This window comes from Dama dama, chromosome 7 (genome assembly GCF_033118175.1).
Source record: "Dama dama isolate Ldn47 chromosome 7, ASM3311817v1, whole genome shotgun sequence".
Classification (NCBI taxonomy): Eukaryota; Metazoa; Chordata; class Mammalia; order Artiodactyla; family Cervidae; genus Dama; species Dama dama.
The window spans coordinates 51,547,274-51,574,581 of record NC_083687.1 but is presented as its reverse complement, the minus strand read 5'-3'; the positions used below and the strand labels follow the sequence as shown (position 1 = coordinate 51,574,581).

Here is a 27,308-nt window from a genome sequence, read left to right as displayed (position 1 = left end):
CCCCGGATGCGCTTGTATATCCGGATTTTTCGAGCGACGCCGAGCTCCACGGGTCCCGACGCTGTCGGCACATGCGCGACGGCCCCGTTCCCTCTTCCTCCGCCTCCCCTGGCTTCCGCCGTCCGCGGAGCCGCCGCCACCGCCGCCGAGGAGTCAGGAAGTTCAAGATGGCCGCCGCGGAGGCACCGTCGCTGCGGGAACAGCCAGAGTAAGTAGTCCGGGGGCGCGGAGGGCCGGCGCCAGGGGCGGGCCGAGAGGGGACGGGCTGAGCGCCGCCCGGGCGGGCGAGCGGGCGGGAAAGTTCGCGGCCCAGCGGTCGCGGCCAAACTTTGCCTCCAGCGCGGCTCCGTGGGGGCGCGGGAGGGCGGCCTCGGCGCTCCGCCCGCCTGGAGGCCCCGGCTGTTGGGTCGAGGGCCGCCGGGGCCCGCAGCGGCGTTGCCCGGGGAGGCGAGGGCGCGAGCGGCCTCTATGGGTCTCGAGCGCGAGGCCGCGGCGCGGGCGCGCCTGCCCGCCTTTGAGGCGACGAGCGGGTCTTCCGGAGCAGCCCGCGCGGCGGCGAGCCCCGAGCGCTCCTCTCCGCAGGCGGCTCCCGCGCCGCCGCCGGTGTCAGTCTTTGGGGCCGGGAGCAGAGGGGCGCCGGGCGCGCCCTCCTTCATCGCTCGGAGCCTCGGTTGGCGGCTGGGGGGGGGTGCTCCCTCCTTCCCTCCCGGTGCCCTCGGCCCCAGCGTCCCCTTGGTGTTTTCTCCTTCTCTGCCTAGTGCAGCTGGTCTCCCGGTTCGCAAACTCGAGGCAAAGTAAGACCAAGTGCTCGGTTCTGAGGCCTAGGGTTTTTGGCCCGAGTTTACAGCGCTTCTCTGGGAGCCCCAGTGAAATAAGGAGTGGGAATGGTCAGCTACTTGCAAACCCGAGCGCTTCGTGTCTGTAATCAAGCTAACGTAAAGCATCGATGCGGCCGAGTGGACCGCATCGGTAGGGTAACCTTTCCCTTAACTGAGAGCAGTGTATTCTGTTTTCCGTGTATTTGCTAGGAAAGCTCAGGAACCTAAGAGAGAGAATGCATTTTAAGACAGTATTTTTGTAGCGCCTTTTTTTTGGCTTGCATCCTCATTATCTGATTTGTTTCCAGCAGTCTTAAGAAAGAGGTAGAGGTAGTCTCCCAGCAACTTTGGACTGACAAGAGGAGAAATCTTTGCACCTCCCCAGCCGGCCCATCGCTTCACCGCTGTGCGTCCAGTGTCGGACCGCTCGCGGATTTGCTTTGCTCATCTAGGCAGAGAGAGTTACCAGAAGTTTTTCGTTTAGGGACTCTAAAAGCTGCTCTGTTGTCTTCACAGTTTGACTTAAAAGAGGGCAGGTGGGTTCCGAAGTTTTAGGTGGACTTTGCCTCTTTTTGTTTTTCACGGAGTTCACAGTGAGGCCTTGTTCCGGGCTTCATGAGAAGATCTTATGAAAATCTTAGGCTATGCAGCTGATTTTTCTAGTAATGTGTTTAAAGTTCTATAGTATTATGTCCATTAATTTGATTTCAGGGACGGTTTAGATTCCTTTTCAGGAAAGATGCAGCCGTGTTTATTTAGATACTCAAATAACACGAGATTTAATAATAATATTTATTTAGGCTCCTACAGTATGAATGGCACTGAGATTTATTGCACCTCCCCACTCACACACACACACACACCCCACACACACTTGGTACACACAGACTGTTCCATCTATATGTGTTCCACTTTCACTTATTTGAAACGTTTTAATGTAGAAAATGACAGTTTACTAGGAAAGCAAGTACCATGTTGGCTGCCCACAGGGAATGCTGAAATGCAGTGTCTGAGTAGGTTTTTTTTGAAGACAGGCTGAGGAGTTCACAGTTACGTGGAATCTACTCCAAGTGGAATATTTTGAAAAAGTAAAGCTCTCTGAATGCTTCTTAGTGGCTTTTAAGTTTGTTGATATCTTTAGCTCAGTCTTTTTTCTTAGTTTTAAGCATTTAAATTTTTACATGCATTGACTTACTTGAACTTACCCAGACCAGGTACTGAGCAAAGACTACCTCATTCAGTCTTTATGACAACCCTGTGGAGTTGGTCCTGACACTCCCCACATTTTACAGTTGAGAAGCTGGAAGCACAGAGAAATTAAGTTAGCTTGCCCAGAGTCATGCTAAGTGACAGGTGTGGGGTTGACATCCAGGCAGCCCTGTTGTGGGGCCCTGCTCCTAACTAGCGTGCTTCTGGTCTCTCACTCTACGTTGTAGCTCCTTTTATTAAAAATATTAATAGCCTTTAACATTTGAAATAATTTTTTTTTATTTCCAGTATCCCAGAAAGGTCCATTTTTATGATATGATAGTTCCAACACTTTGGAATTTAATATCCCATTTGGAAGGAGTGGGAGTGGACTAATTGGTCTTTTGAATCCGTCCTTATCTTTACATCTACATTAATTCTTTATTAGAGTAGTCTCACTCATTAGAGAAACAGGCTCACTTATCATTATTTTCCTTGTCTAAAGCGGTGGCATTCACTTTGCTCCCCATTGCCCCCCAGCTCCAAAGCATGAATTGAATGCTTCTCACATAAGATGTTATGAGGAATACTCTTTGAAAAGAAAATATGTGAAGAGGGAAGTTAAAATAATACTAGTGGTTGGTAATTGGTGACTTTATTTTAAAGTTGTTCCATGGCTATTTTTATTGTGCCAGATGCCCCAAGGCTCTGGGTTGTTTGAAGGATGAAATAACCTAACATATGAGTAAATACTGTTTGACACTACCGTGCTGTCTGCACTCCGAGTGCAGCTTCCCTTCCAAATGAGATTTGAAGGATGTTACTCAGCTCTCAATAAGAACTGGTTTATGACAAACCTGTTGTAGACCAGTTTGGTATAGAAATATACCTACTAAATGTGTAGTGTTAGTTTGCAAGATGTAAATCGTCCAAGAAGGTAATCAGGTTTCTTTACAAGAAACTTTTTCCTAAAGCTTTAGAAGAAAAGTTGTTGTTAATGAGCCTAAATAAGTGACCCGGCACAAGGACGTTTATGGGTGTCATGGGTGTCACTGATGCATCGGGTGCAAGTTTTCCTGATGTATCTGTCAGACTTTAGTTATTTTCTTTGGAATTTGCTTTAAGAGATCAACAGAAGAGGCTGGGGGTCCGCTCTGCCTAACCCCAATGTGGGAGAACTCTGGAGTTAAGGTTAAGCTGGCCGGCCCTAAGGCACTTAGGTGGCATTTTATTAGTAACCTGGTCATTATTTCTTGAATTAACATTCATTAAGTTACAGTGAAAACTGGGATTACTCCTGGGAATGACTGTAGTAACTTTGGGCACTTTGATCTTGATTCTTGGAAACTTTAGATGCTGAGTTTTCTGTTGAAGGAAATTACTTCCTCTGAAAGTAAACCGTTCAGTATTTGGATTTGAAATGCATTGGAAAACTTGTAAATTATAAGCAGCGTTGGAAAAGGGTTAGAAGAGCAGATTTTTCTGTGGGGAGGTGATTAAATTTAAATCATTTGAGGGTATTGTGGTCAAGAAATAGGCGTATGTGCTGGAGGCGTAAGTGAGCCAAAAACAAAGTGTTCCCCTTCAAGAGCTGAGAGTGTACACAGACAGTGTGGACCAGCTGTGGTCAGTGATGCCATTTCATACGTTGTTTAGTTGCTCAGTCGTGTCCGACCCTTCTGTGACCCCGTGGCCTGCCAGGCTCCTCTGTCCCTGGGATTCTCCAGCAAGAAGCCTGGAGCAGGTTGCCATGCCCTCCTCCAGGGGATCTTCCAAACCCAGGGGTCGAACCCACATGTCTTGCATCTCCTGCATTGGCAGATGATTCTTTAGCACCGAGCCAACTGTGTTACTCTGTGAATCATTCCCTTGACACAGAAGTACTTACTGAGTATCCACTCAGGGTTAAATCATCTTCTGGGCCTCAGGGATGGAGCAGTGAGCTAAACAGATTAAGATCCTGCTTGCAGGGCTTATGTTATAATAGGAGGATACAAACAGGAGTTGTGCTGGGTGGAGGATGGTGAAGGGGGAAAGGGAGTGTGTTTGTGAGAGGGTGCGGGTTGCAGTTCAAGTGAGCTGGTCAGGGAAACTTGACTGAGAAAGTGGAACTTGAGCCAAGACCTGAGGTAGGTGAGGGGACCAGCACTGTGTACTTCCGGGGGAGCGCCCAGCCCCTTACGTGGCGGGGGGAGGAGAGCCGGGGGCTGTAGGGGGGAGCAGGCTCGGCTGAAGGGAGGTTGGGCTGATGCTACAGGTCTTGTGGAGGGTTCAGGTTTTTACTGTAAATGAGGCAGGAAACAGTAATCAGTTTTCTCTCAGGGGTGACGGTGACCTGATGTTTTAAAAAGCATCTTCAAGCAGAAGCAAGAGCTCTGACGTCAACTGTAGCACCAGCCTTCTCAGCAGCTGGATGTGCGCATGCCCTCAGATGAGGCCCGTCCACCTCCTTGAATGTGACGTCACATCTGTTGTGGGGACACGGGCAGAGACAGCACATCTTGAGCACTTGGTGCGACTGCTTTTATATGTATGAACTCATTGCAGTGACATACCTGTGGTTTGTCAGAAGTGGTGTTTGCCCAGCTTTTACGGTGGAGGAAACTGAGGCATGGGAGTAGCTGTCTGAGGGCACACTGGGGGTATCGTTGTTGCAGGCGGCATCGGAACAAGGCAGTTTGATCAGGACCCTTGCTCTTTAAAGTGTTGTTCTGAGTGTCCGTGGGCAGCTCCCCAGTGCCACGGGGAGTCAATCTGCCCAGTGTCTGAACAATAAGCACGCCTGACTTTGGGCATGAGGTTTGTGCTGGGCCTTTGGAGCTGGACCTGTTAACTGTGCGGTCCTCGCCATGTGCTCGAAGGTGGGTACTGTTCCTTTCTCCACTAAGCTTACACTCACTGAGGCCACGCAGCTAGTCAGCAGTGGAACCGGGACTTAAGCCCCTGCAGCCTGGCTCTGGAGACTTCACCACCCAGCTCTTCGTTTTCTGGGGCTTTCCTAGAGGGTCTTTAGAGTGAGTTCTAGCTTACTGACTGGAATTTTGTACTTTGGGCACTTAGATTTTTATATACCTGAAAATCATTCTCAACCTTCATAAAGGTCCTCCCTGCCTATCTCTATATCTTGAATTAGCCTGGTTCTATTTATCTCACACTTTCCCGCTGTAAGTCAAGGTTAAGAAAAATTGACTGATACCTCACCTTCTGGATTATGGGATGGGAGAGTCTAGGGAAGGGAGATAGTTACCTGTATGAGGTTGTAGCCTAAACAAGGAATGGAGCTGAAGTGCCTTTGTATTTTCACCTTAAATCTCTGATGTCCCCCCAGCTCCTAATAGAGCCATGTTGTTGGGTACACTGTCTTTTTCCAAGTCTTTGAGACAATTTGGTGATCCCAGAACACTATTTATCCTGTGTCCTCTTAATACTCCGTTAGAGAGAAGTCGGGCCAGACTGAGGCCTGACTCAGCTGAGGGCACGGCTTCCGCTGCAGCTCCCTCATGCTTTCTCCTTCCCCACAGTCCACGATGCCAGAAGAGGGCATTGGCGGTCTGACACCCCAGGTTCTAAGTTCTTGCCCCGTGGTGGGTGCGTGTTCTCCACGGCCTGTCACTACTGTGAGCCAGTAACTTTTCAAGCATCCTCCGCTGTGTCGTGCCCCGGCCCCGCCAGGTTTACTGAAGACTGAGACCAGGCTGGGGGCCGTCTGTTGGGCAGCCTGACCGTGGTTCCTGGGCCTCTCCACTCTCTCAGCTCTGAGCTCCAGGGTCCTGTGCTGTATCTCTCCGTCTCCTGGAACCGGTCCACCTGAGAACCTAGCTTCCATTAGACCAGTCTCTTCCCCAGGGTTGACACCCTGGCAACATTGATCTTTTTTCCTTTTTCTAAAATACCCCTTAACCTTTCTGGTTAATTTCATACTCATTCTTCAGGTCAGTGTTGCTCAGCCTATTTTTTAATCCAAGTAAATACCTTGTTGATAAACTTCTCTTCCCCGAAGTCCCTGCTGAACAAATCGCTTGGGTTTTTCTGTGATCCACAAGATACTTTCCTTGACCATTTCAAAACGATTTAAAGTGATCTGTTAGCGTTCCCATAATGCCCTTACTCAGGGTCCTTATCATTGTCGTTCTCCAGTGTGGCATGTGATTCTTTTCCACTGGAAGTTTCCTTAAGAGAAGCAAGAGATTCTTATTTTCCTGCTGCCTGATTTAATGCCTACATTATGTGTAGGTGATTTTCTTCTAAATGTTAAAAGAGATTGAATAGACTCATTAATTCTTAACTTGCAAGGAGCTCTTCGTAGTATATGGTACAAATATTAAACTTATTAGAAGTACAGGAGAATTTGGAGGACTTGAACAAAATAATCCATATCATTCTTACCGGATATCAGGAGGAGGATCGACTGCTTCCGGTGACCCTGGAGCCTCAGCCTTGAGGATGCGGCTGGTCAGATGTCAGGAGCAGACGGCGTCCGTGGGAGGGCCCAGGGCAGGATGGTGCGGCGATGTCATCACGCTGCCCAGAGAGGGGCTTGTTGCTGTGGCACATGGTGGCCACTTGCCGCTTACGGACCCAGAATGACTCTGGGTAAAGCTCTGTGTTGGCTGCAGAGATTTAAATGTGTGTGTGTGTGTTTTTCTCGATTCCAAATGGGGAGAGAGATTACTGTCCCAATGTATGTCATTATGAATATTTTATGGGGAAAGAATGGGCAGGTTTCATTAATGTGGAGTGGTATGGGAAAGGCTGGTTTAAAAACCAAGTTACTGAGTGACTGTTTAAGAAAGTCATTGTTAACTTACTGCACAAAACTACTGGTTTGAATTTCCTTTTTCTACTAAGTATAATTATGTTAACCTCCCCTGTTATGTATTTCCTGTAATACTTTCAGTATTTGAGTTCAGCCATGAGAAATAAAGTTAAATCACTGTTCAACTCAGTTCTTGCCATATACATTTGAAATAAAATATTTCAGTGGCTGGCTTATTATATCACATCGAGATATATTTTATCATTGCTACTGAATGCTCCCTAAGTTATGTGTCTTTTAAATGTGTTTGATATATTTATAGGATGGAAGATGCTAATTCTGAAAAGAGTGTTAATGAAGAAAATGGAGAAGTATCAGAAGACCAATCTCAAAATAAGCACAGTCGTCATAAGAAAAAGAAACATAAACACAGAAGTAAACATAAGAAACATAAACATTCTTCAGAAGAAGACAAGGATAAAAAGCATAAACATAAGCATAAACATAAGAAACACAAAAGAAAAGAGGTCATTGATGCTTCTGACAAAGAAGGTATGTCTCCAGCAAAAAGAACTAAACTTGATGATTTAGCTTTGCTGGAAGACTTGGAGAAGCAGAGAGCCTTGATTAAAGCTGAACTCGATAATGAGTTAATGGAAGGAAAGGTCCAGTCTGGGATGGGCCTCATATTACAAGGTTATGAGTCCGGCTCTGAAGAAGAGGGGGAGATCCACGAAAAGGCAAGAAATGGAAATAGGTCTAGTGCTAGATCTTCAAGTACAAAGGGGAAACTTGAACTTGTGGACAATAAAAATAGTACAAAAAAGCGAAGTAAAAGCAGATCCAAAGAACGGACTAGACATAGGTCTGATAAAAAGAAAAGTAAGGGAGGTGTTGAAATAGTTAAAGAGAAGGCAGCGAGGAGCAAGTCAAAGGAGAGGAAAAAGTCGAAAAGTCCCTCCAAAAGAAGTAAGTCCCAAGATGAAGCCAGAAAGTCCAAGTCGCCCACCCTTAGACGGCGCTCTCAAGAGAAGGTTGGGAAGGCCAGATCTCCTGTCGATGACAAGGTTAAAGTCGAAGATAAAGCTAAGTCAAAGGATAGGAAAAAATCCCCTGTTATAAATGAAAGTAGAAGTCGTGATCGAAGCAAGAAATCTAGATCCCCAATCGACTTGAGAGGTAAATCCAAAGACAGAAGGTCACGGTCCAAAGAGAGAAAATCAAAACGGTCTGAAGCCGATAAAGAGAAGAAGCCAGTCAAGTCTCCCTCTAAAGATGCTTCCTCTGGGAAAGAAAACAGGTCACCCAGTAGAAGACCTGGTCGCAGTCCCAAAAGAAGAAGTTTGTCTCCGAAACAGCGTGATAAGTCAAGAAGAAGTCGATCCCCACTCTTGAATGACAGGAGGTCTAAACAGAGCAAGTCACCTTCTCGAACCCTGTCTCCTGGTAGGAGAGCCAAGAGCCGGTCCTTGGAAAGAAAACGCAGGGAGCCTGAAAGGAGACGCCTCTCTTCTCCAAGGTAACTTGATTTCAGAGCCGTGGTGGTTCCTACCATTGCAGCAGATTTCAGTGGAGAAGCTAAAACTTGTGGACGATAAAAACAGAGGTGATAAAGAGTTTTATAGTGTTTGATATAATCCTGTCCTATCTGCTAACTATGTTAATGTTTGCTTCTGTCAGTATTTTGACTGTAGGTGGTTTTTAAATGTTGAACTTACTTTTTTTTTTCTGAGTTCTTAATTTAGTATCTAATGTGCAGAATCGCACCTTAAAATCCAAGTAATTTGTTTGATAAGTCTGAGTCTACGCATTTTATGGGAAAGGTGTTTCTAGAGCAGGGATTGTTCTTTGAATAGTGTGGCCTGGAATTTTTAAAAATGGAGGCATCAGTTTAAGGATTGTGACCTGTCTGTTCTTTTGAATTGGTGTGATTTTGAATCCTAACAATATAGGTGGAACTACAGTTGGTTTTTTTGGTCCCCAAAATACAATTGAAAATGGGAAATTTTTTTGTTATTAACTCATATACCTGTAGTCTCAACTGTTGAAAAATGTAGGAGCTCTTAAAATGATTTTTTTAATCAGTCATAATAAAAATAATTCATATTTACATAGTACATTTGATCCACCAATTCTTGTCTCATAACTTCATGAATCCCTAGCCATCTACTGTGTATGGGTATAAATGTGAATTGATGTTGAAGTTTAAATTATCCTGTGTTTTGAGAAGCTTCAAGAAGGCAATTCTCGTAAGAGCTACTGTTGATTCTTTACTTCTAAGTGATGGAATGGTCCCCTGCCGTAGCTCTGCATGGAGACAGTGTTACTATCTTAATATCTCTTCTTAAGGATCCTGTTTTCTTTCAGTTGCTTTCAGTTTGTAAAGGAAGTTCTTATGAGTTCATTAAGGGACTAGAGTTGAATATTTGAAACAAGTTTTTAGTGTTAGTTTACAGAAGAAATGCATGCTAATTAAAGAGACGTTTAAATCCTGCAGGAAGCCTGTAAACTCCCTGTGTCTATCCCTCCTCTGCCACCACTCCTGAGACAGCAGTCTCTCTTCAGGCCCTTCTCTATGCACATGATACTTCTTAAAATTAGGATTCATACCATTCATGTTAGCCACGGTTTTCTTTTCTCATCAAACACTGTGTGGCAGTATATAAGGATTGTTTGTTACATAATAACAACATGGTACTTCACATTGTGGATGTATCATAATGTATTTAACTATTCCCTTGTTGAGACTGATGAAAATTGAGGTTGGTTCCAGTTTTTCACAGTTGTGTGCAGAGATATCCATTGAGTCTGTGTAAAGCCTTTTTTAGGGTAGTTTCATAGAAGTGGAATTACACAGTCTGAGATTACGTCTATTTACATTTCAGAAAGACACGGCCATATTTCCTGCCAGATTAGTTATACCAGTATTTACTTCCATGACTTGGTGGACTGGCATTTTCTCTTAACTCTTACCTATAGTTCCTCTCTTCCAAGGTTAATGTTGATTGTAAAGGGATTTTATTCTTAATTGATACATTAAAAATAAGGCTCTTAATTGCAAAAAATTGTCAACAATTTAGAAAGAAAACAGTCCTCAAATCAAGGAAATGGAATATTATTCCTTATTTGGGCAAGTTTTATCTAAAATGAGAATCAGATAAGCAGGATAAATAAATAACAATATAAATAATCTTTAATAATTCTTCAAATTGCAAGACCAGAGGAAATAGACCTTCTATTGTGTGTCGACCATAACACCAAAATGTTATTGTCGTCATCTGAGTTTTTGTTACAAAACATTATTCTGTTTTTGCAATCTTTAGGTTACTGTGCCCTTTCTTAAAGTGTTCTTTATATGTAGGTGAAATTCGCTTATTCTGACTTGATTTATTCTTCTCTGAACCTCTATCTGGTCCCCTTAAGAACACGACCTCGAGAGGACATCCTCAGTAGGCGGGAAAGGTCCAAGGATGCCAGCCCGATCAGTAGGTGGTCTCCAGCTCGAAGACGAGCCAGTAGGTCTCCTGTTAGGAGGAGGTCCCGTTCCCCCCTCAGACGGAGCCGGTCTCCCAGAAGAAGAAGCAGGTCTCCTCGGAGAAGGTAAAGACTCCCCTTTGATCCATCAGACAAGCTTTTGAAGCTCAGTGGGTAGGTTTTCTTAACAGCCAGTTTTCTCTGGAAAATTGTAGCTGTGTTTTTCTGTTGCCAGCATGTGATGTTTCACACACACAGATTTTTGAGTTTTGCTTTAAACTTACATCAGTGTTCATTAAAACATTTCCGCTGGCCCCTTAAAGACTTGATTTTTAGAACAGTTTTGGATTTATAACAAAATTGAGCTTTAGAAAAGTACAGAGAGTTCCTGTAATACCCATACCCCAGCACACCAACTGTAATTGACCTTTTATATGTATGATATCTCTCTGTTCTCCTCCAACAGGGACAGAGGTCGGAGGAGCAGATCACGCCTGAGAAGGCGGTCTCGATCACGGGGTGGGCGCAGACGTAGGAGCAGAAGCAAAGTCAAGGAAGACAAATTTAAAGGAAGTCTTTCTGAAGGAATGAAGGTCGAGCAGGAATCGTCATCTGATGACAAGTAAGAATGGAGCTGGCCTGTAACTTCCTTTCTGCAAATTAGACAAACACAGAGTGACTTGGAAGTCTTTAATTTCCGTCTACAGTTTTGATCACAGCTGGTGATGACTTTTAAGCTTAAGGATCTTTCCTTTGTTTCCAGTCTTTGTGCAGTGAAGTAGGTGAGGAGAAAAAGGAGACATAGAAGGTTAAATTTACTTGCCGGGGTTCCAAGCCAGGATAGTTTAAAAGCAAGGATAGAGTAAGGTGGCTTAAGGTTTCTGTTCAAACTTACTAATGACCTACATTTTCCAGCTTTTATTTTTTTTAATGTATGCAAGTTATGGTTTGGGACTCTCTAAGGATGTTTGGAATTAACATGTATGGATGTAACTTTTTCTAAGCCTTGAAGACTTCGATGTTGAGGAGGAAGATGAAGAAGCCTTGATAGAACAGAGAAGAATACAAAGACAGGCCATCGTTCAGGTATTGATTTTAGTAACATTTTGATCAACAGTCCTTAAATAACCATTATTTTAACAAAATTAAGGATTTTTACTTTAACAATTAAGTGTTAGTAGAGCACTTGAATAGGTCATGAGAAAAAGATAGTTTCTTAATAAAATTGAAATAGTTACCTTTTTGTATACATAGGATTCCTGCATAAAGCTCTTTTGTAAGACAAACTTTGGAGTGTGCTTGCTTTTTTTTTTAATGTCGATAAACGGGAGAGCCCTCATAAATGAGTATAACTTGGAAGAATTTCCTTTAGCATAAACATTGTATATATTATAGCCTGTTATACGTGAGAAAGATTTTTCTTTTTTTTTTTTTTTGAGAAAGATTTTTCTTTAATGCCTAGTAAAAATGGTAAATTTTCTAATACAGATGTGCATGTTTAAATGGAACGTCTCAATAAAGTTAAGACTCCTTGAAAGCCGAGTGATGCAGGAGTCAGGCGGGAAAGGGTGTCACGTAGGCCTTGGATGATGAGCTGCGCAGAAGGCGGCCAGCTCTCCTTGGCCGTCGCGAGAGGAGGCCTGGCCACGGGCCCTGCGAGCACGGCCATCCTCGTAAAGTGCCTTCTCTCACCATCGTATGACGGGAGGTGAGGGTGGAGTTGAGAGAATTCTGGAAGGCACGAAAGATGCTTGGGTGCTGTAGGGAGGACAGCAGAGAAGAAAAGGATAGGATAGTTGTAGCAGCTTGTGTGAACTTGGAGCAACCACAGCATCTCAGAGCAAAGGGCAGAACGAATTACCAGCGTACTTGGGGCGTAACTGGAATTCCAGAGGCGACTTCCCTCCCTGGGGCACTGCAGAAGTGGTACTGAACAGTTACTGGATACCCCTGCAGACTTGGTTGAATCTTTTTCTGTTCTTACCCAGGTCCACAATCCCTTATCTCCAACCTTTTGGGCCAGATGTGCTTCAGAACTGAGAAATATGTGAATTTTAGAAAGGTAATGTGGTGCATACATGTATCTTACTTAGCCCCTGAGTAGGGGCGAGCGCAGCACCCCATTATCAGACACTGGGAGCGTTTTGCTGTGAGACACTTTGTGTTCACACTGGGAACATTCAGAGAGTCACGTCTTCAGGTCAGATTCTACCACCTAATGAATGTGCACCAAACATAGAAACCTTCCACAGTTTTGTGGATTTGGAATTACATATAAGGGATTGTGGATCTAATTCAGTTGAGGCATCAATACCTTTCATTTTTTTTTAGCATTATTTGACACTTAAGTTTTCAGTGCAGTCCCCCCAGATTGGTGACGATAATGCTCTGTGTTGTGACTACAGAAATACAAATACCTTGCTGATGACAGCAACATGTCGGTGCCGTCGGAGCCCAGCAGCCCCCAGAGCAGCACCCGCTCCCGCTCCCCTTCTCCTGACGACATCCTGGAGCGCGTGGCTGCCGACGTCAAGGAGTACGAGCGAGAGAACGTCGACACGTTTGAGGCCTCGGTCAAAGCCAAGCATAATCTGATGACCGTTGAACAGAATAATGGTGAGTGAATTGGATTTCTGTTTCAACTATGCTTTTTTCCCCTGAGTTGTTAGCTCTGTCACTTCCCCCAGACGAGAGGTTGTTTAGGGCGGGGGCACGGGAAGGGGACAGGAGTGCAGTGTTGAGAGTGCCCGGGTGAGTGTCCTCGTGACCGTGACCGGTGCTCACACTGGGTCCTCCATACGTGTTCAGTACCTTTGGTTCTGTGCTAGAGCATTTGAAAGCAAATCCAAGCCATGATTAATTTCACCTGGGGAAAGTCTAGTTTGTATGTCTGTTAGATAAGGCTTCTAAAAAAAACATTACTTACACTTGGTAAAATTGATGATTTTTAAATATCTCATGTCTATAGTTCGTTGGTTTGAATCAAAATCTGGATATGGGGTTTAACCTTTTGAGGTATGAATTGGCGATTTAAAGAGGAGCTTTCCTTGTAGTATATAATTGTTACTTGTATGTGCTCAGCCATGTCCAACTCTGTGCAACCCCATGGACTATAGCCCACCAGGCTCCTCTGTCCATGGGATTCTCCAGGCAAGAATATTGGAGCAAGTAGTCCATTCCTCCTCCAGGGGATCTTCCAAACCCAGAGATCGAACTCCAGTCTCCTGCACTGACAGGTGGTTTCTTTAACCACTGAGCCACCTGGCAAGCCCAGTTGTTACTTAGTTATTAGCATATTAGTTCAGTGTTAGTGAAAGTATCGATATTAGGTTTTTCACCTTTCTGAAATGGCATTCTCAGTAAAAAGTGGATAGTTTTGTATATCTTGGGTTATAAAGTGATATTAAGTTGGGTGTTAATGAAAAACTGACACGAAAGAGGAAAAAGTTTGAATTGCTGTTAGTGATTTTTCCATTGATTTATTATTTGTGTTTCAGTTTGTATCTCTCCATTTTCCAAATACTAATGCTAATTTCCACTCAGGTTCATCTCAGAAGAAGCTGTTGGCACCTGATATGTTTACAGAATCTGATGATATGTTTGCTGCCTATTTTGATGTGAGTATTTTTAGTCATAAAAACATAATTGTTAAAATAAAAAAAGAAAGAAAAAAAACATAATTGTTAAAATAAGTACATATAGCAAATATGTGTTTTGGTGGTATGTACATACCTAGCTGGGAAAGATTGGGGGCAGGAGGAGAAGGGGATGACAGAGGATGAGATGGTTGGATGGCATCACCGACTCGATGGACATGGGTTTGGGTGGACTCCGGGAGTTGGTGGTGGACAGAGAGGCCTGGCGTGCTGCGGTTCATGGGGTTGCAAGGAGTCGGACATGACTGAGCCACTGAACTGAACTGAGTGAGAAAAAAGGAATCAGAGGGCTTCATATAAGTTAAATACAAAATGACTTAGATGTGTAGTTATTTTCTTTTTAAACAGCTCTTTTCTTCGATTTACAGACATCTTTGTGTTGCGGTTAGGGGGGACCACGTGACATGAGTAATTTTCAGGCCTAGAGTCCACTCTGGGCTTCTGTATTGTAGGTGATTGGAAACTTAGGATTTGGAGCTTAATGGAATTCATTGAAGAACTGGGAATGTTCTAAGGACTGGGTTAAGAAATTTTTTTTTTTAAACATTTTATCAGTTTTTTCCCTTGAGAAATGGTCTCAAAAGTAGCAGACCATTTCCATCATAAATTTAGGAGACATGAGAAATATGGAGGCTTTGAAGGGAAGTGGGGACACACACATACAAACAGAGAATGTCCAACAGGGAGATTACAAATGGACTGCGGTGAGCAGTAAGTAGTGTCCAGGTCCCCGCGGACACCAGTGACCGGCTCTGGTAACAAGTTGCGTCTACAGTGTGGGCCACGCACACGGGAGACGGGTTAGGAGAGGATGAAGTGATTCTGAGACAGCTGAAGTATTGGCACCCTGCATTTGCTCGGATGTGAAGGGTTTTCTGGGTCCTGGGGAGTGACGCATAAGGAAATGTCTTCAGAAGCACCGGGTACTCTTCCGGTGCAGCCGGTGCCATTTCATATGGAGACGGGAGGAGACACGGGGCGCTACATGAATAGGGCGGTAGACGAAATGGGAAGATAAGGTTAACTTTTCCCCTGAGCATTGCTGTCATACAAGAGACTGTGGAATCATGTTTCTGTTGTGTTGCATTTATGTGAGTCATAGTAAGAGTTTATTTAACTTTGCATAGAATCTTCTTGTCAAAGTTTAAAGGAAGTGCTTTAAATGTCTGCCTAAATTGGGGGTAAATAGCCGTGTTACTCCCTTAATTTCAGAGTGCACGTCTGCGAGCTGCTGGCATCGGAAAAGATTTCAAAGAGAATCCCAACCTCAGGGATAACTGGACTGATGCAGAAGGCTATTACCGTAAGTTCACAGTCCTTACTCATTTCAGAGTTTATCGTAATACTTTGTAACTGTGTGGCTCGATGCCGTCCTGCTTGGGAGGACTCTGGAGGTCACACCCCAGTGCCGTCACTTGAGAGCGCGGCACCGCTCGCAGCCGCGTCTGCCTGTGCGGCCGCCCAGGAACCTCACAGACTGAAGTGCAGCGAGACCCGGCGTGCACCTTAAGTCTGTTCCGTTACTGTCAGGCCTCAGGTAATCCTCCGGAGGGAGGGGTGCCGGTCATGCCGGACTGCAGCGACCACGGTGCTGCCTCCTCGGGGTCAGGGGCGTCGGCACCTGCCGGGGGAGCAGAGACTTGTGTAGTGCTCGGAGGCCTGCAGCTCCTGGCTCGTAGTGAGGAGGCGAGGCCTTGGGCCTCTGGTGTCCAGGATGCCAAGCACACCGGCGAGATGTGGCAGGCTGCTAACACGCTGTGTCTCCTGCCTTTTGATTTCTGATGTGGGTCATACTTTTGTTCATTAATGTATTTTCAGAATTCTAATGTTTCAGTTTACCTTTTTAGGTGTGAACATAGGTGAAGTCTTGGATAAGCGTTACAATGTGTACGGCTACACGGGTCAAGGTGTGTTCAGTAACGTGGTCCGAGCGAGGGATAACGCGAGGGCCAACCAGGAGGTGGCCGTGAAGATCATCAGAAACAATGAGCTCATGTGAGTTGAGGGGGCTGCGAGACCAGCTCCACACAGGCGCTCACAAGCAAGCTTGTTCTTAAACAGGGACAGCGGTCCAGGGCAGCTGGGGGTTAGAAAACGGCAGAGCAGCTCTGTGTGGGTATTTAATGCATAGTCACTTGCTGTTACACGTGACACCTTGGCACTGTCGACTGATGTATTCAGTTCTTTTCAGTACCTACAGCGTGAACTCCTGTCCGCTTAGACTGCTCCTCTCTGCCCTTGTCTTAGGGCTGATCTTGACCGTGACTGTCATAAGCCCGAGACCAGAGGTGCAAATTCGCAGGGTCATGTTGCTTAGCTGTCTTGTCATGAACCGTATGGCCTGCAAAAGCTGAAAACTCAGGGCTAGGAATCCTTCGTATCTTTTCTCCGTTGCCTTTTCTCTTTATGAGCAGTGAGGTCATTGCCATCCTGCTTTAACACAACCCATGCGACACACTGAGCTGCATTCGAGTCAGCTCAGCGTTGGTTTAGGAGCGCTGGAAAGAAGCGTCGAGGTTTGTGCGGAGTCCTGGGCTGCCCTGGGCTGAGAAGGGCATTTCAGTGGAAGTCCTCAACTTCTGTGTTACAGACACTAGCTTTAAAATATGGCCTGTTGTCAAACTGTAACTAGAATTGTAGCGGATGATATTTGCATCGAGGCATCTTGAGATAAAATGTGCCAGGTTGATTTCCCTTCAAGCAAGGTGGGTTTGTGGCTCGGTGTTTCTGTTTTGTTCACTGATTATTTTGGCAATTAGCTCCATGAAAACAGTATTTGGCCAAGTGGGAAGTATTGTGTGAGGGACGCGGAGACTTTTCCTTCCTCAATAGATTGTTTATTAGTTCTTAAAAAAAACTTAACACATCACTAAATAAATACACATTATTTAGCTTTCTTAAATTCTTGATGTGTCCAGTTTTGACCTAATTTTCTTTTTCATTTCAGGCAAAAAACTGGCTTAAAAGAATTAGAATTCTTGAAAAAACTGAACGACGCTGACCCTGATGACAAGTTTCACTGTCTGCGACTCTTCAGGCATTTTTATCACAAGCAGCACCTGTGCCTGGTGTTTGAGCCTCTGAGGTATGACGCCTGAGCCTGGCCGCGACCCTGAGAGTGCGGCTTCCTCACCTCGCCATCCTCGGCCCAGACCGGCCCTGTGACCAGCTCTCTGGGTGCTCGATGAGCTTTTCCAGTTGGCTCTGGCGTTTGTCTTTTACCTGTGGTGCAAAGTTAGCGTCTTGGCAGTCGTCAATATGGGAACAGCAGTTGGCTGTGTACTGTGTCACAGGCTCGCCGTGTGTGGCCTTTAGCTCAGCAGAGAGTTCCCTGAGAGGTGAACACTTCAGGGAAAGACTAAGCCAGAGTGAACAGGAACGGGGGTCATGGAGGAGGAGTGTGATTTCCGCCTTGGGGTCCTTGTGCTCGTGTCACTGCCCGTTCAGGGTCAGTGGGGATTTCAGCCCCGTGTGTCTTCCCTTCTCTTCATTTTGGAAGCTGGGTTGTGTGCACACAGTTCATACGCTCTCATTTCAGTGTGGAATGATTTGTCAAACATTTGGGCGGTGGGCGGGGGGATTCTTGAACAGTGTTTTCATTGTATTTCGTATTCTGAATTGATTTTACTTTATGCTTGAAAATGTTTTTGCTTTTTTAAATTTCCATTTTTCATTTTAACCTCTGATTTTTTTTTTTCTTTCCTAAAAGTATGAATTTACGAGAGGTGTTAAAAAAATACGGTAAGGATGTTGGCCTTCATATTAAGGCTGTCCGATCCTATAGTCAGCAGTTGTTCTTGGCTCTGAAACTCCTTAAAAGATGCAATATCCTCCATGCAGATATCAAGCCTGACAATATCTTGGTAAGTCAAGCGATCAGACGGCCTTGTTCGTCCGTGCAGCTCCTTCTGTAACATAATTACCACTGTGTCCTAGAAATTACATCTTCCAAGAGTCATTCTGTGTGTTAATTACCCATTACAAATGACTTGACCAGTTTTGCACTCTTTGGAAATTGGGCCGTGAAATGTGAAGAGAGAGGAGGTAGGCTGCTGGCCCAGACCTCTCCGGTTGGTCAGTGGGTTTCGAGTGCCCCGGTGCTGAGGGCTCCCTGATGCAGCCCTGTGGGCTTCCTCTGGCGTCGGAGCAGCCGTGCTGCGGGCCGGCCCTGCTCTAGTGAGGCGTGCTCGCCAAAGCACGGCCTTCCTTTGTTGTTTCGTTTCATGGAGCGAGGGACGTTTAAGGGAGTCGCCCTCTCTGAAGTGGATGCGTCGAGTTGAGTTTAGGGTGCCCAGGAATAATCCTCGTCCTTTGTTCTTGACTCTGCGGCAGCTGTGGCTTCGGGGGCCACGCCCGGGAAAGCCCAGCTGCGGTTGGGCCTTGTGTGGAAGGCGTGCCTCTCCCATCGCGTGGCTTCTGGTGTGGAGGTCAGGTTTCTCAGTGTGTGGTTCTGAAACCTCATCCCAGTGGGGTGCTTGCTCCACACACACCCCTTCCCTCCCCAGCCCTTCCTCCGCCCTGGTCATGCTGTCAAGAGTCGAGGGCATGTTCACGGTTGGGTAATTGTAGCTTGTCTGCGCATAGCACATTCCACATGTTTAAAGAAAGATCCCTTTAAAGTGTGTTTCAAACTCCTTATCAGTAACCTAGCGCTTAGTTCAGATTTCCATTTTTCTATTTAAATATCTTAGACTATTTCCTTCCAGACTACCACGTTATTGAGGCGTTCCATTTTGTTATCTTTGGTCTGAGTATATAAGGTATTACATCTCTAAGGTAACTTGGGGTTTGAAGCGATGAGTATTCTCAGTAATATGGTAGGTACACTGTGAGTTGTAGTCTTGCCTAATCAACTTCATTATTGACTTTTACCCCAATTTTCTTCTCTTTTTTTGAATTACAAAATACACCATCCGTATCAAAGAATGCATTAACTACGTGCCAGTCAAAAGTAATCACACAGTGAACATCTCTGTAACCACTTGGAGGTTAAATAATAAGACATTTGCCATTGTCTCAACCGCTTGTCTTTAAAACTTCATTTATCTTTGAGTTAGTGCTTAACTACTATAGGTTTTCACGTGGATTTCAGACAGTTTGGCATTCTTCCTAAGAAGGAGAAAATAAATATCAGACACCATGTGGAGCTGCTTGTTAATGAAAACCCCAAGCTTTTAGCCCAGGATTTCCACTGTTGGTCTGACAGAGTAGTGCACTAGGCTCCCTGAGGGCCAGTGGATGAGGGGTGCCTGGGTGTGGGTCCCCAGCTGCTGGAGAAGGCCCTCCGTCCACCCGAACTTCCTCTGAAAGTGGCCCCGGGATTTTTGTCAGTGATTGTTGAAACTGCATCGTTAAGTAGCTGAATGCAGTTTATGTTTAAGAACGTTGAAGCACTTCCCATGTGAAGATCTCTTTTCCCGATTTCCCCAGGTGAAGCCTGGTGGTTGCCCGTTTCTATTGCTCTCAGTTCTGTGGACGTCACCCGTAGTGGGCCAGTCCCCCACTGACCAGGCTCTTCGATGGCCCGGGGATGGCCCGGGGCTGTTTGTTATTTAAAGTGTTGGGTTTCTGTGGGGTGGGAACAAGAGGCCAAGTTCAAGTCCCAACTCGGAATTTGTGTGTGTCTCTTTTGAAGGGGGGAAGGGACTCTGGAATGTGACTTATCTCCACTTGTTAACCCCGAACATGCTCCTGACTCAGGATGGCAGCAGGCATGGGAGCACCTCCAGCCTTTCTCAGCAGATGTCCCTGTCACTGTGTATGTGGAAGTATCTGCAGAGGGAAGAGGAGCCGATGACTAATAGAGTGTTCACGTTTATCAGTCTTGCCAGATGTATCTAACATCTTCTTGACTAATGCTTTCTTTATACTTAAGGGATTTAATTTTTTTTTAAGACTTGAGTGCTAAGTTTGGGATGGTCTAACAGCTTCAGATAAAGAATGTTTCTATTCTGTTTTTGTCCACATTTAATCTGAATCCTTCTGCTTTCATTGCCATCATAATTTTCTGGCAAACGAAAGTTAAGTCCAAAATCTCTTTTTCAGTGACCGTCTACATGTTCCTTTAAGTAATAACGTGACTGTGTCCGGGTTTTCTGGGGGGTTTTACTTGGCTTCAGTGCTTTCTCTCACTACTCCAACCTTTTCTTTTTTTTTTTTTACTCCAACCTTTTCTAAGTAGCATTGGTTAAAATTAAATTCACTTGGTATTATCCCTTATTTCCTCGTTGAAGAAAGTTCTTTCACTAATTAGAATACTATAGCTCTTAATTATTCATAATTAGGAAATTGAATTATAAAATAATTAGGAAAGGAATTTTTAAATGAGTGACTTTGTTGCCAGTATTGGAAATAACTTCTCAAAGCCAATTATTTTTATGATTATGTCTTAATTATTCCTGGCCTGAGTCAAACATCCCCGATAAAATGTTTTGCAGGTTAATGAATCAAAAACTATATTAAAGCTCTGCGACTTTGGGTCAGCATCACATGTTGCGGATAATGACATAACGCCTTACCTTGTCAGTAGATTTTACCGCGCTCCTGAAATCAGTAAGTTTCCTCCGGTGCTCCTGACCTGGGCCGTCGTGGGCGGTGGAAGAACGGGGCTCGCTGAGCACCGTTTGCTGTCGCGCTTGAGCAAGCGCCTGAGTTGTTGCTAAGGAGAGGAGCCCCGTGTCCTCCTCCGGTGGGGTGACGTAGTTAGTTGTGGCAGCAGTCGCAAACAGGCGTGGAAGGCCTCGGATTTAGAAGACTGCCCTCGTGATTCTGGTCTGGTCGTCACGTCCTATTTATGGCTTGTCTGGGACCTGTGTGGTTTTCTCCTCTTTTGCCTTGGCCAAGCTGAGGCTGGTTAGCCCCTCCACAAAAGGTGAAATGAAAAGAGAAGAAATACATACTTTTCCTGCCTCTCCAGTTCCCTCCCCATGCCCTCATTTGTTAAGGTTTTTAAGAGTCCCTGTTAAGAATTAGTGGGAATGAACAAGAAACTAATGCCAAAGTGTGAAGTATTAATATAATGGTTATAGTGTCCAAGTTAAATTAATGCCCCTGTTGATGGAAATAGTAGTTGGTTGATAGTATCATTGTATACTAAAACTTCAATTATGTTTTCAGTTATAGGTAAAAGCTATGACTATGGTATAGATATGTGGTCTGTAGGTTGCACCTTATATGAACTCTATACTGGAAAAATTTTATTTCCTGGCAAAACCAATAACCATATGTTGAAGCTCGCCATGGATCTCAAAGGAAAGATGCCAAATAAGGTAGGATGTTTGGGTGAACTTGTTTTTAAGGTCTTAGCCGTACCATCCTGTAGATTTGTGGGTGGCTGACGCTCACCCCTAGTGACTGTAGACCAATTTCTGAGAGGCAGATAGCTGGCTATTCTGATTCCTGAGCTCTTTCTCATTTCCGGTGCTTAAATTAGTGGGTCTAAGCAGCCAAGAGCTCCCAGGACAGGATGAGAGAATCCCATCTTCCTTCTCCTACCTGACGTCTGTCCTTGTGCGTTTCTCTCCCTCCTGAGTTAAGCAGCAGGGTGTTTAGGGCGGGGCTGTTCCCACGTCTCCGTAGCCTTCCCTTGTCCCACCGCCTGCCCCTGGGTGATGGACAGAGCAGCGGCAATGCTTCTGGAGCTCACGCCTGTACTGATGACGGTGCGGTGGGAACCGGGTGCTGGTTAGGTTGGACGGAGTTAGAGGAAGGAGCTGGTCCTCAGGGAAGAACAGGCGGCTATCGGAAGCAGGACTCACGGGCACTCTGTCTATTCAAGGTTGGACGCTGCTCGGCAAAGAAAAAGGTGCCAAGAAAAGTCACATGAAATGACATCTTCTTAGGTTCTATTCAGATTCTCTTGTGTTGAACTTGTTTTAAGACAGAAGTTAGTTATGTTGGTTTTTGCTTTAATGAGGTCTGACCTGGTGTCATTTCAGGGCTGTTACTAGAACATAACGTTTTTAAATGTCCTGAGGTTTCTTAAACTGCCAAGAGACAAGGCCCCAGTTGTATAATGTTTTTCCTATCTAAGAACAGCTGGTTTAAGTCTTTGTTTAGTCTTCAGTTTTGAATAATGAAAGTACAACTTGATATTGTAATGGGTTTATTTAACTCACTGCCTGGGAAAATTAATTTCATGTTATTAAGTAGTTTTAGATAGATCATTTATATTTTTTCCAAATATGTTACTTTCTCAAGAGCAAGGAATCTGAGATCATTTTCAAATAAGTAAACAAACCCAGAGAGACTAATAGTAATATTTGTGTGACTTATATATTAGGTTATCGGTAGATCAGACTGTTTTGTAAGAGCTCAACATCCAACTTTTGTTTTATTGCCAGATGATTCGGAAAGGCGTATTTAAAGACCAACATTTTGATCAAAACCTCAACTTCATGTACATAGAAGTTGATAAAGTAACCGAGAGGGTAAGTGTCTTTTGGGTGTGCTGCCTTAAAGGATTATCTTACAGTTCATGGATGGATTGAGTGTTGGATGGTCTAGGAGCTGTGACTATTTTAAAACACTAAAAATAATTCCTGTTCCTGTTGACCGATTTCTGAATAAGACACATCAGGTTATAGAAAGATGAAGAGATGTAAAAAAGTTTGCCTAGCATGAGTTTATCATATTTAGACATTTTTCTCCTTCCTTGGATCACTTTCTTGGTCTGGCTTCACATTCAGCTTCCCTGCTGCTTCAGATCTAAAAACAAATCTGATCGTGTTACTCTCCCTGATTAAAAATTCTTCCCTGGCACCTCTTACCTATAAAATACTGCACTTAATTCCTCAGAGAGCCTGCTGTCCCCAGTGGGGGACGTCCCCCTCCTTGTGACTCCATGGACGAGCCACTCCGCGCCTGGTGGTAGGCCGGTGGGCGTGTGCTGTTGCAGACCCCATGCTTGTGTTCACGCACCAGCTGTGATTTTGAATTCTCGCAGAATTCCTTTCTGTTCTTACTCTGATCTTTTTATAAAATTACAGAACCATGTTTAAAAAAGCCATCATGGCTAATTTGGGGTTGACCTTTTTCATTTAAGTTTTTAGGTTATATGTGTCTAGTAATTTATTTAGAGATACACATTTAAAAAATTATTTGTAGGAGAAAGTTACTGTCATGAGCACCATTAATCCAACTAAGGACCTGTTGGCTGACTTGATTGGGTGCCAGCGACTTCCTGAAGACCAACGTAAAAAAGTACACCAGCTGAAGGACTTGTTGGACCAGATCCTCATGTTGGACCCGGCTAAGCGGATTAGCATCAACCAGGCCCTGCAGCATGCCTTCATCCAGGAGAAGATTTAACTGAGATGAAGAAGCTCCAAGGGTTTGAGTAACTAAATACAAAGACTGAAGAAATTTCACAGCAGTTTATTAATGTATATAAACTTATAAATATTTCTCCAGCAAATTTGAGGAAGCATGATATATTTGAATTAACACCAAGGGTGATATTTCTTTTAGAAATGTTAGTTAATCTGTTTTGTGTCTTATGTGAAATCTCACTGTAGAACTGTTTTAATCGCCAAGACTGCACAGAATTACAGTGCTAATGTAAATGGTTGCAGTTCACATAAAAGACAAAAGCACCTGTTATAAAATGAGTAGTAATATGGGTGGTTGATATACTTTAGCAAACTTGGCTTCATTTTGGGCTTCAGATGAAGTGGCCAGCATAAATGCTATTTATATTCACGTTTTCCTAGGTGTGTGTGTGCGGGCACAGCAGCATGCCCTGGGTGTAGTCAGTGCCGGAGGGCCTGTTCCTTCTTGAGCCTGCCTGCAGGGACGGCCTCCTCTTTTAAAGCAGGTTCTCTGCAGCACTCAGTACACTGAAGGTAAGCTGGACCATCAACACCCCGCTGTGTCAGATGTTACTTTACCGGGACAGTTGGCAAATGAGGGGCGCTAGCGTTGTGGCAGAATTCCCCGCATGTGTGAGAGCTGCTCTTGTTTTATTTTTTGGCATCACAACTGTGGAGTAGTTACAGTTTCTGTTCTGTTCATCACGTTTGCAATTTGCAGAGAATGCGCCTGATGGATAGAGCGCCTTCAGTGTACTGTTTCTCAGCAACTTTCCTTTTTTAAATCAACTTGCTATAGACTTTATACACATTTTGTTAAATACAGTTCCTAGTGACAGAAACAGTGCGTAGTTCCCTTTACTGATAACACATGTTGAGGCCTAATTCTGGAAGTCCTCATATTTAAAAGCTAGATAGACAACGTAATGAAATTTTTAACTATTTGTATGTCATTTTGAAAGTGTATGCTTTATGGTAAAAAGTGTTTTTCATTTGTTCATTGTTTTCATTATTTGTGATCATGTTGTCTTTCAATACAGGCATAAACCTTCCACTCTTGAACAAAGCAGCTGCTTTTTAAAAGCGGTAATTGCTTCTTTACCTTTTATTTCTTTTGTAAAATGAAGCTTTTCTTTAAGGATGTGACTTTAAAGTGTTGTCTACTGCATAAAACAGTTGACCCTCACTTACTGTAAAGTGAAGATTGTTCTGCTGCATGTGCGTGGACCATGCAGATTTCTGTATGTTCTCAGTATGCATCACTAGATAATAAAGTCTTTTGTGAACAAGGCATTGGTAGCCATTTTTAAAAGTTTTTGTCTTCAGTGCTGGTAAGTCAGGTAAACCACGTAGAATGAAAAGCAACCTTGCGTTTCTTCCTTTAATTCTTTAACTGAAAGAATTACTCGCTAAAGGTGTAACCTAACCAGAAATGTATAATTTTATTAATAATTAGGATCCTAATTATGTCATCAAAAAATTCTACCAGTATTGTCAGCTTTCAGTGTAGTGAGGTAGTTCCTGTAGGTTGTGGGGTAGCGTCCAGGATTTAACTAATGTTTCTGCTGTTTTCTCACTTTTCCTTCTGATGGTGCGGAAAGAGAAAAGGAGACGGGGCACAGGCCACTCACCGCCTTCTCCAGGGTCTGATTTGCTGAGACACCAGCTGCACCTTCTTAACAAGGTTATTTCTGACAGCATGTGTAGATAAACATTTAGCAACAGTTTAAATCAAAATCATGTCAATCAGTTTGGTTTTGCAACACAAAGGGATTAGTAACTTTTTTAACATGGTAGCAGAGAATTTTCAGAAATGTAATCTTTTCTGTTTGGGTGGTAAAATCAATGCTTGTCTCCCTGAGGCGTGTGGAAAAGAATCAGATTTTTAGAGGTTAACATACTATTTTAAAATTGTAAATGGGATTTTTTTATTCACCCAGGCACCTAAGTACAACACGCATGCACGTTTTGGTGCATTCAAGAATGGAAAATCAGAGTAGCAGCCTCCTTCTGGTGGGTTTTGCTCCATTTAAAGGCATGAAATGACCTGCAGCCCGGAAGGTGCAGATGTTATCCTAGGCCAGCTCTGACTCTGTGCCCCCCTCTCCGTGTGGTTTAGCCCTAAGCCGACGTGAACGCCAGGCGTGCTCGTCCTCAGGCGGTGAGGCCTTGTAAGCAAGGCTCACGGTGCAGCTCTCCTGCCGGAACTAAACGTAGCGATTTCCCACCATGTTCGCTCTGGCGGACAGAGACGTGCTGCACAGTCGAGTGTTTCCCACTGATTGTCACTCAAAGTAGTTAACATTTGTATGTTTCTGGTGACTTTTCATGGCTTCGTTTTGTATACTTATTTAAGTAAGTTAACTTCCACTAGAAACAGTTCATCTTATGCCTTCAAAACTGTTAACGCGTTCTTTAAAAAAAAAAAAAAACAAAGTTGCTTGTTACTTGTTCTTTGTGTTTTAGGTGCAGCTCAGTGGAAGATGATGGGACCAGAAGACATGAGCTAAGGTTTCTGTCCTATAAAAGATTTCAGAAAAAAGAACCCTCCATTTAATTTCTGTCTGGTTTTTCCGTTTCCAGCATGATGATGTAGGGTGCATTGCTGTTTCGGTTCTGAGAGTAGCGCTCCCGTGTCCATTGTAAAGTGCTCGCTCATCACGCTTCCTGCCCCGCCCCCGCCCTCCCCGGAGTGAAAGGAGGTGTCAGACCCAGCAGTGTTAGTGTGGACGGGGAGAGCCCGCGTAGCACGTGGCTGTCGGAGTCGGTCCCTGCAGACTGCTAGAAAAACCACGGCCGCCAAGAGCGCCCGTCCGGAGGCAGCCTTCCGCCGCGGGGGGCGTGCTTCTTGGCCGATGCCCAGGGGTAGAAAGAAGGCCTCAGTGCTGCTCAGCTCCCGGGGGCCCCGCCGTGGTCCTCAATAGGAGTTAGAGGGGCGTCCCCTAGGTCGCTGGCGTTCCGGACTCGGGACTCCTGCGTTGCCTCCGTAAGCGGGCTTGGTCCTCGCCCGCGGAGCGGTATGGGAGCCCGCGGTCTCTAGCGGAGACCTGGGGCTCTGCGGGGCCGCGGGGCGGGGCCAGGCGGCGGGCAGGCCCCCCAGGCGGGCGTGCCTGTGTCGCAGCTCTGCCGTTTCTCTCAGGAAGGTTTGGCTTTATTTCACGGTGCGGCAAAAACGGTATCAAGTGATTGTGAGACTTGAGGGTCTGTAAGTCCTAGAACGTGACCCACAGAGCGTAGTTTTCTCTGTAGTTGGCAGAGTGGTTGAGGCTACACGTCTTAGGATCATTTTTCGGGTAGACCTGTTGTCCTCCAAGGTTAAATAAACCTTAGGACCCTCCCAGCATGAGCTCACCCTCAGTTCTTAGTAATAGCATCCTTCTCCTTTATTCCCCAATGCCTGTTTCATTCCACTCTTTTTCGAAAAATAATTTTTGTGTTAAAAAACACTTTTTTTAATCACTGTAATTACCACTTTCTTTCCCTGAGACATACTCAGGACATGTCTTTGGTATGTGGTGGAGGCAGTGAGCTGTGACTTGTCCTGGGGTGCACGCAGCCTCCTTTCCACCTGTAGTTTATCGTGGTTTCATAGTGGAACTCTAACTAGCTGGGGAGAAAGAATCTCTGCAGCAGGAATCCCGTGTCTTCAGATGCAAGTCAAGCAGTTGAGGATTTCCCTTCTAAATACTGAGATAGGAAAGAAGCCAGATGTCTCACGTACAGTCACTTAGTTGGGACAGCTTCCTGACCTGCTTTCTTTTTCATAGCATCCTAGTTCAGATGTGAATTTTTATAGAAGTGTTCACTACAAATTCATTTGTTTTTTATGTCAATTAATGTGCACCAAATTGAGTTTTAAAATGCTTTCCGGTTACTTTGATAGATTTCATCATCGTGGCATCTTTCTCTTCTCCTTCCACATGTAGGGTAAGGGACTGTTCTTCTGAAGAATCTTTCCATTTAGTGATCAAGATACGGAAGCTGACCTCTGAAAATGCTCAATATGTATCCTAATTATTCCCAGTGTCCTTTGAGTTGTAACTTGCATTTCAGCAGCGATGTTCCCAATTGACCTACTAGGAAAATGTAATAAACACGCCTCTTGTTA

General features: G+C 44.7%; 1 protein-coding gene across 6 annotated transcripts; it reads left to right on the top strand.

The window, feature by feature from the left end:
* On the top strand, positions 1-27,308 carry PRPF4B (pre-mRNA processing factor 4B). 6 transcript variants are annotated; one of them, XR_009693666.1, is made up of 17 exons: positions 1-208; positions 7,085-8,281; positions 10,186-10,362; positions 10,703-10,858; positions 11,241-11,322; positions 12,642-12,852; positions 13,780-13,853; positions 15,105-15,195; positions 15,740-15,887; positions 16,840-16,977; positions 17,602-17,755; positions 20,330-20,444; positions 21,009-21,160; positions 22,235-22,321; positions 22,998-23,734; positions 24,241-24,286; positions 24,802-27,308. XR_009693666.1 is itself a non-coding variant. In XM_061147713.1 (15 exons), the coding sequence occupies exons 1-15, from the start codon at positions 72-74 to the stop codon at positions 23,199-23,201; spliced, it is 3,123 nt and encodes a 1,040-aa protein (XP_061003696.1). In that variant the 5' UTR covers positions 1-71; the 3' UTR covers positions 23,202-24,491. The 6 variants fall into 6 exon arrangements, 1 of the variants encoding a protein (XP_061003696.1); XR_009693663.1 differs by having other exon boundaries at positions 22,998-24,286; positions 24,802-24,884; positions 25,667-27,308; XR_009693664.1 differs by having other exon boundaries at positions 22,998-24,286; positions 24,802-24,884; positions 25,141-27,308.

What these genes read in the sequence shown, in the direction of transcription:
- PRPF4B (XM_061147713.1), top strand. Translation starts at nt 72, where the DNA reads ATGCGCGACGGCCCCGTTCCCTCTTCCTCCGCCTCCCCTGGCTTCCGC. An exon ending in TCGCTGCGGGAACAGCCAGA is followed by an intron (nt 209 to 7,084) that starts GTAAGTAGTCCG and finishes ATATATTTATAG; the next exon opens with GATGGAAGATGCTAATTCTG. An exon ending in TTGATAAAGTAACCGAGAGG is followed by an intron (nt 22,322 to 22,997) that starts GTAAGTGTCTTT and finishes AATTATTTGTAG; the next exon opens with GAGAAAGTTACTGTCATGAG.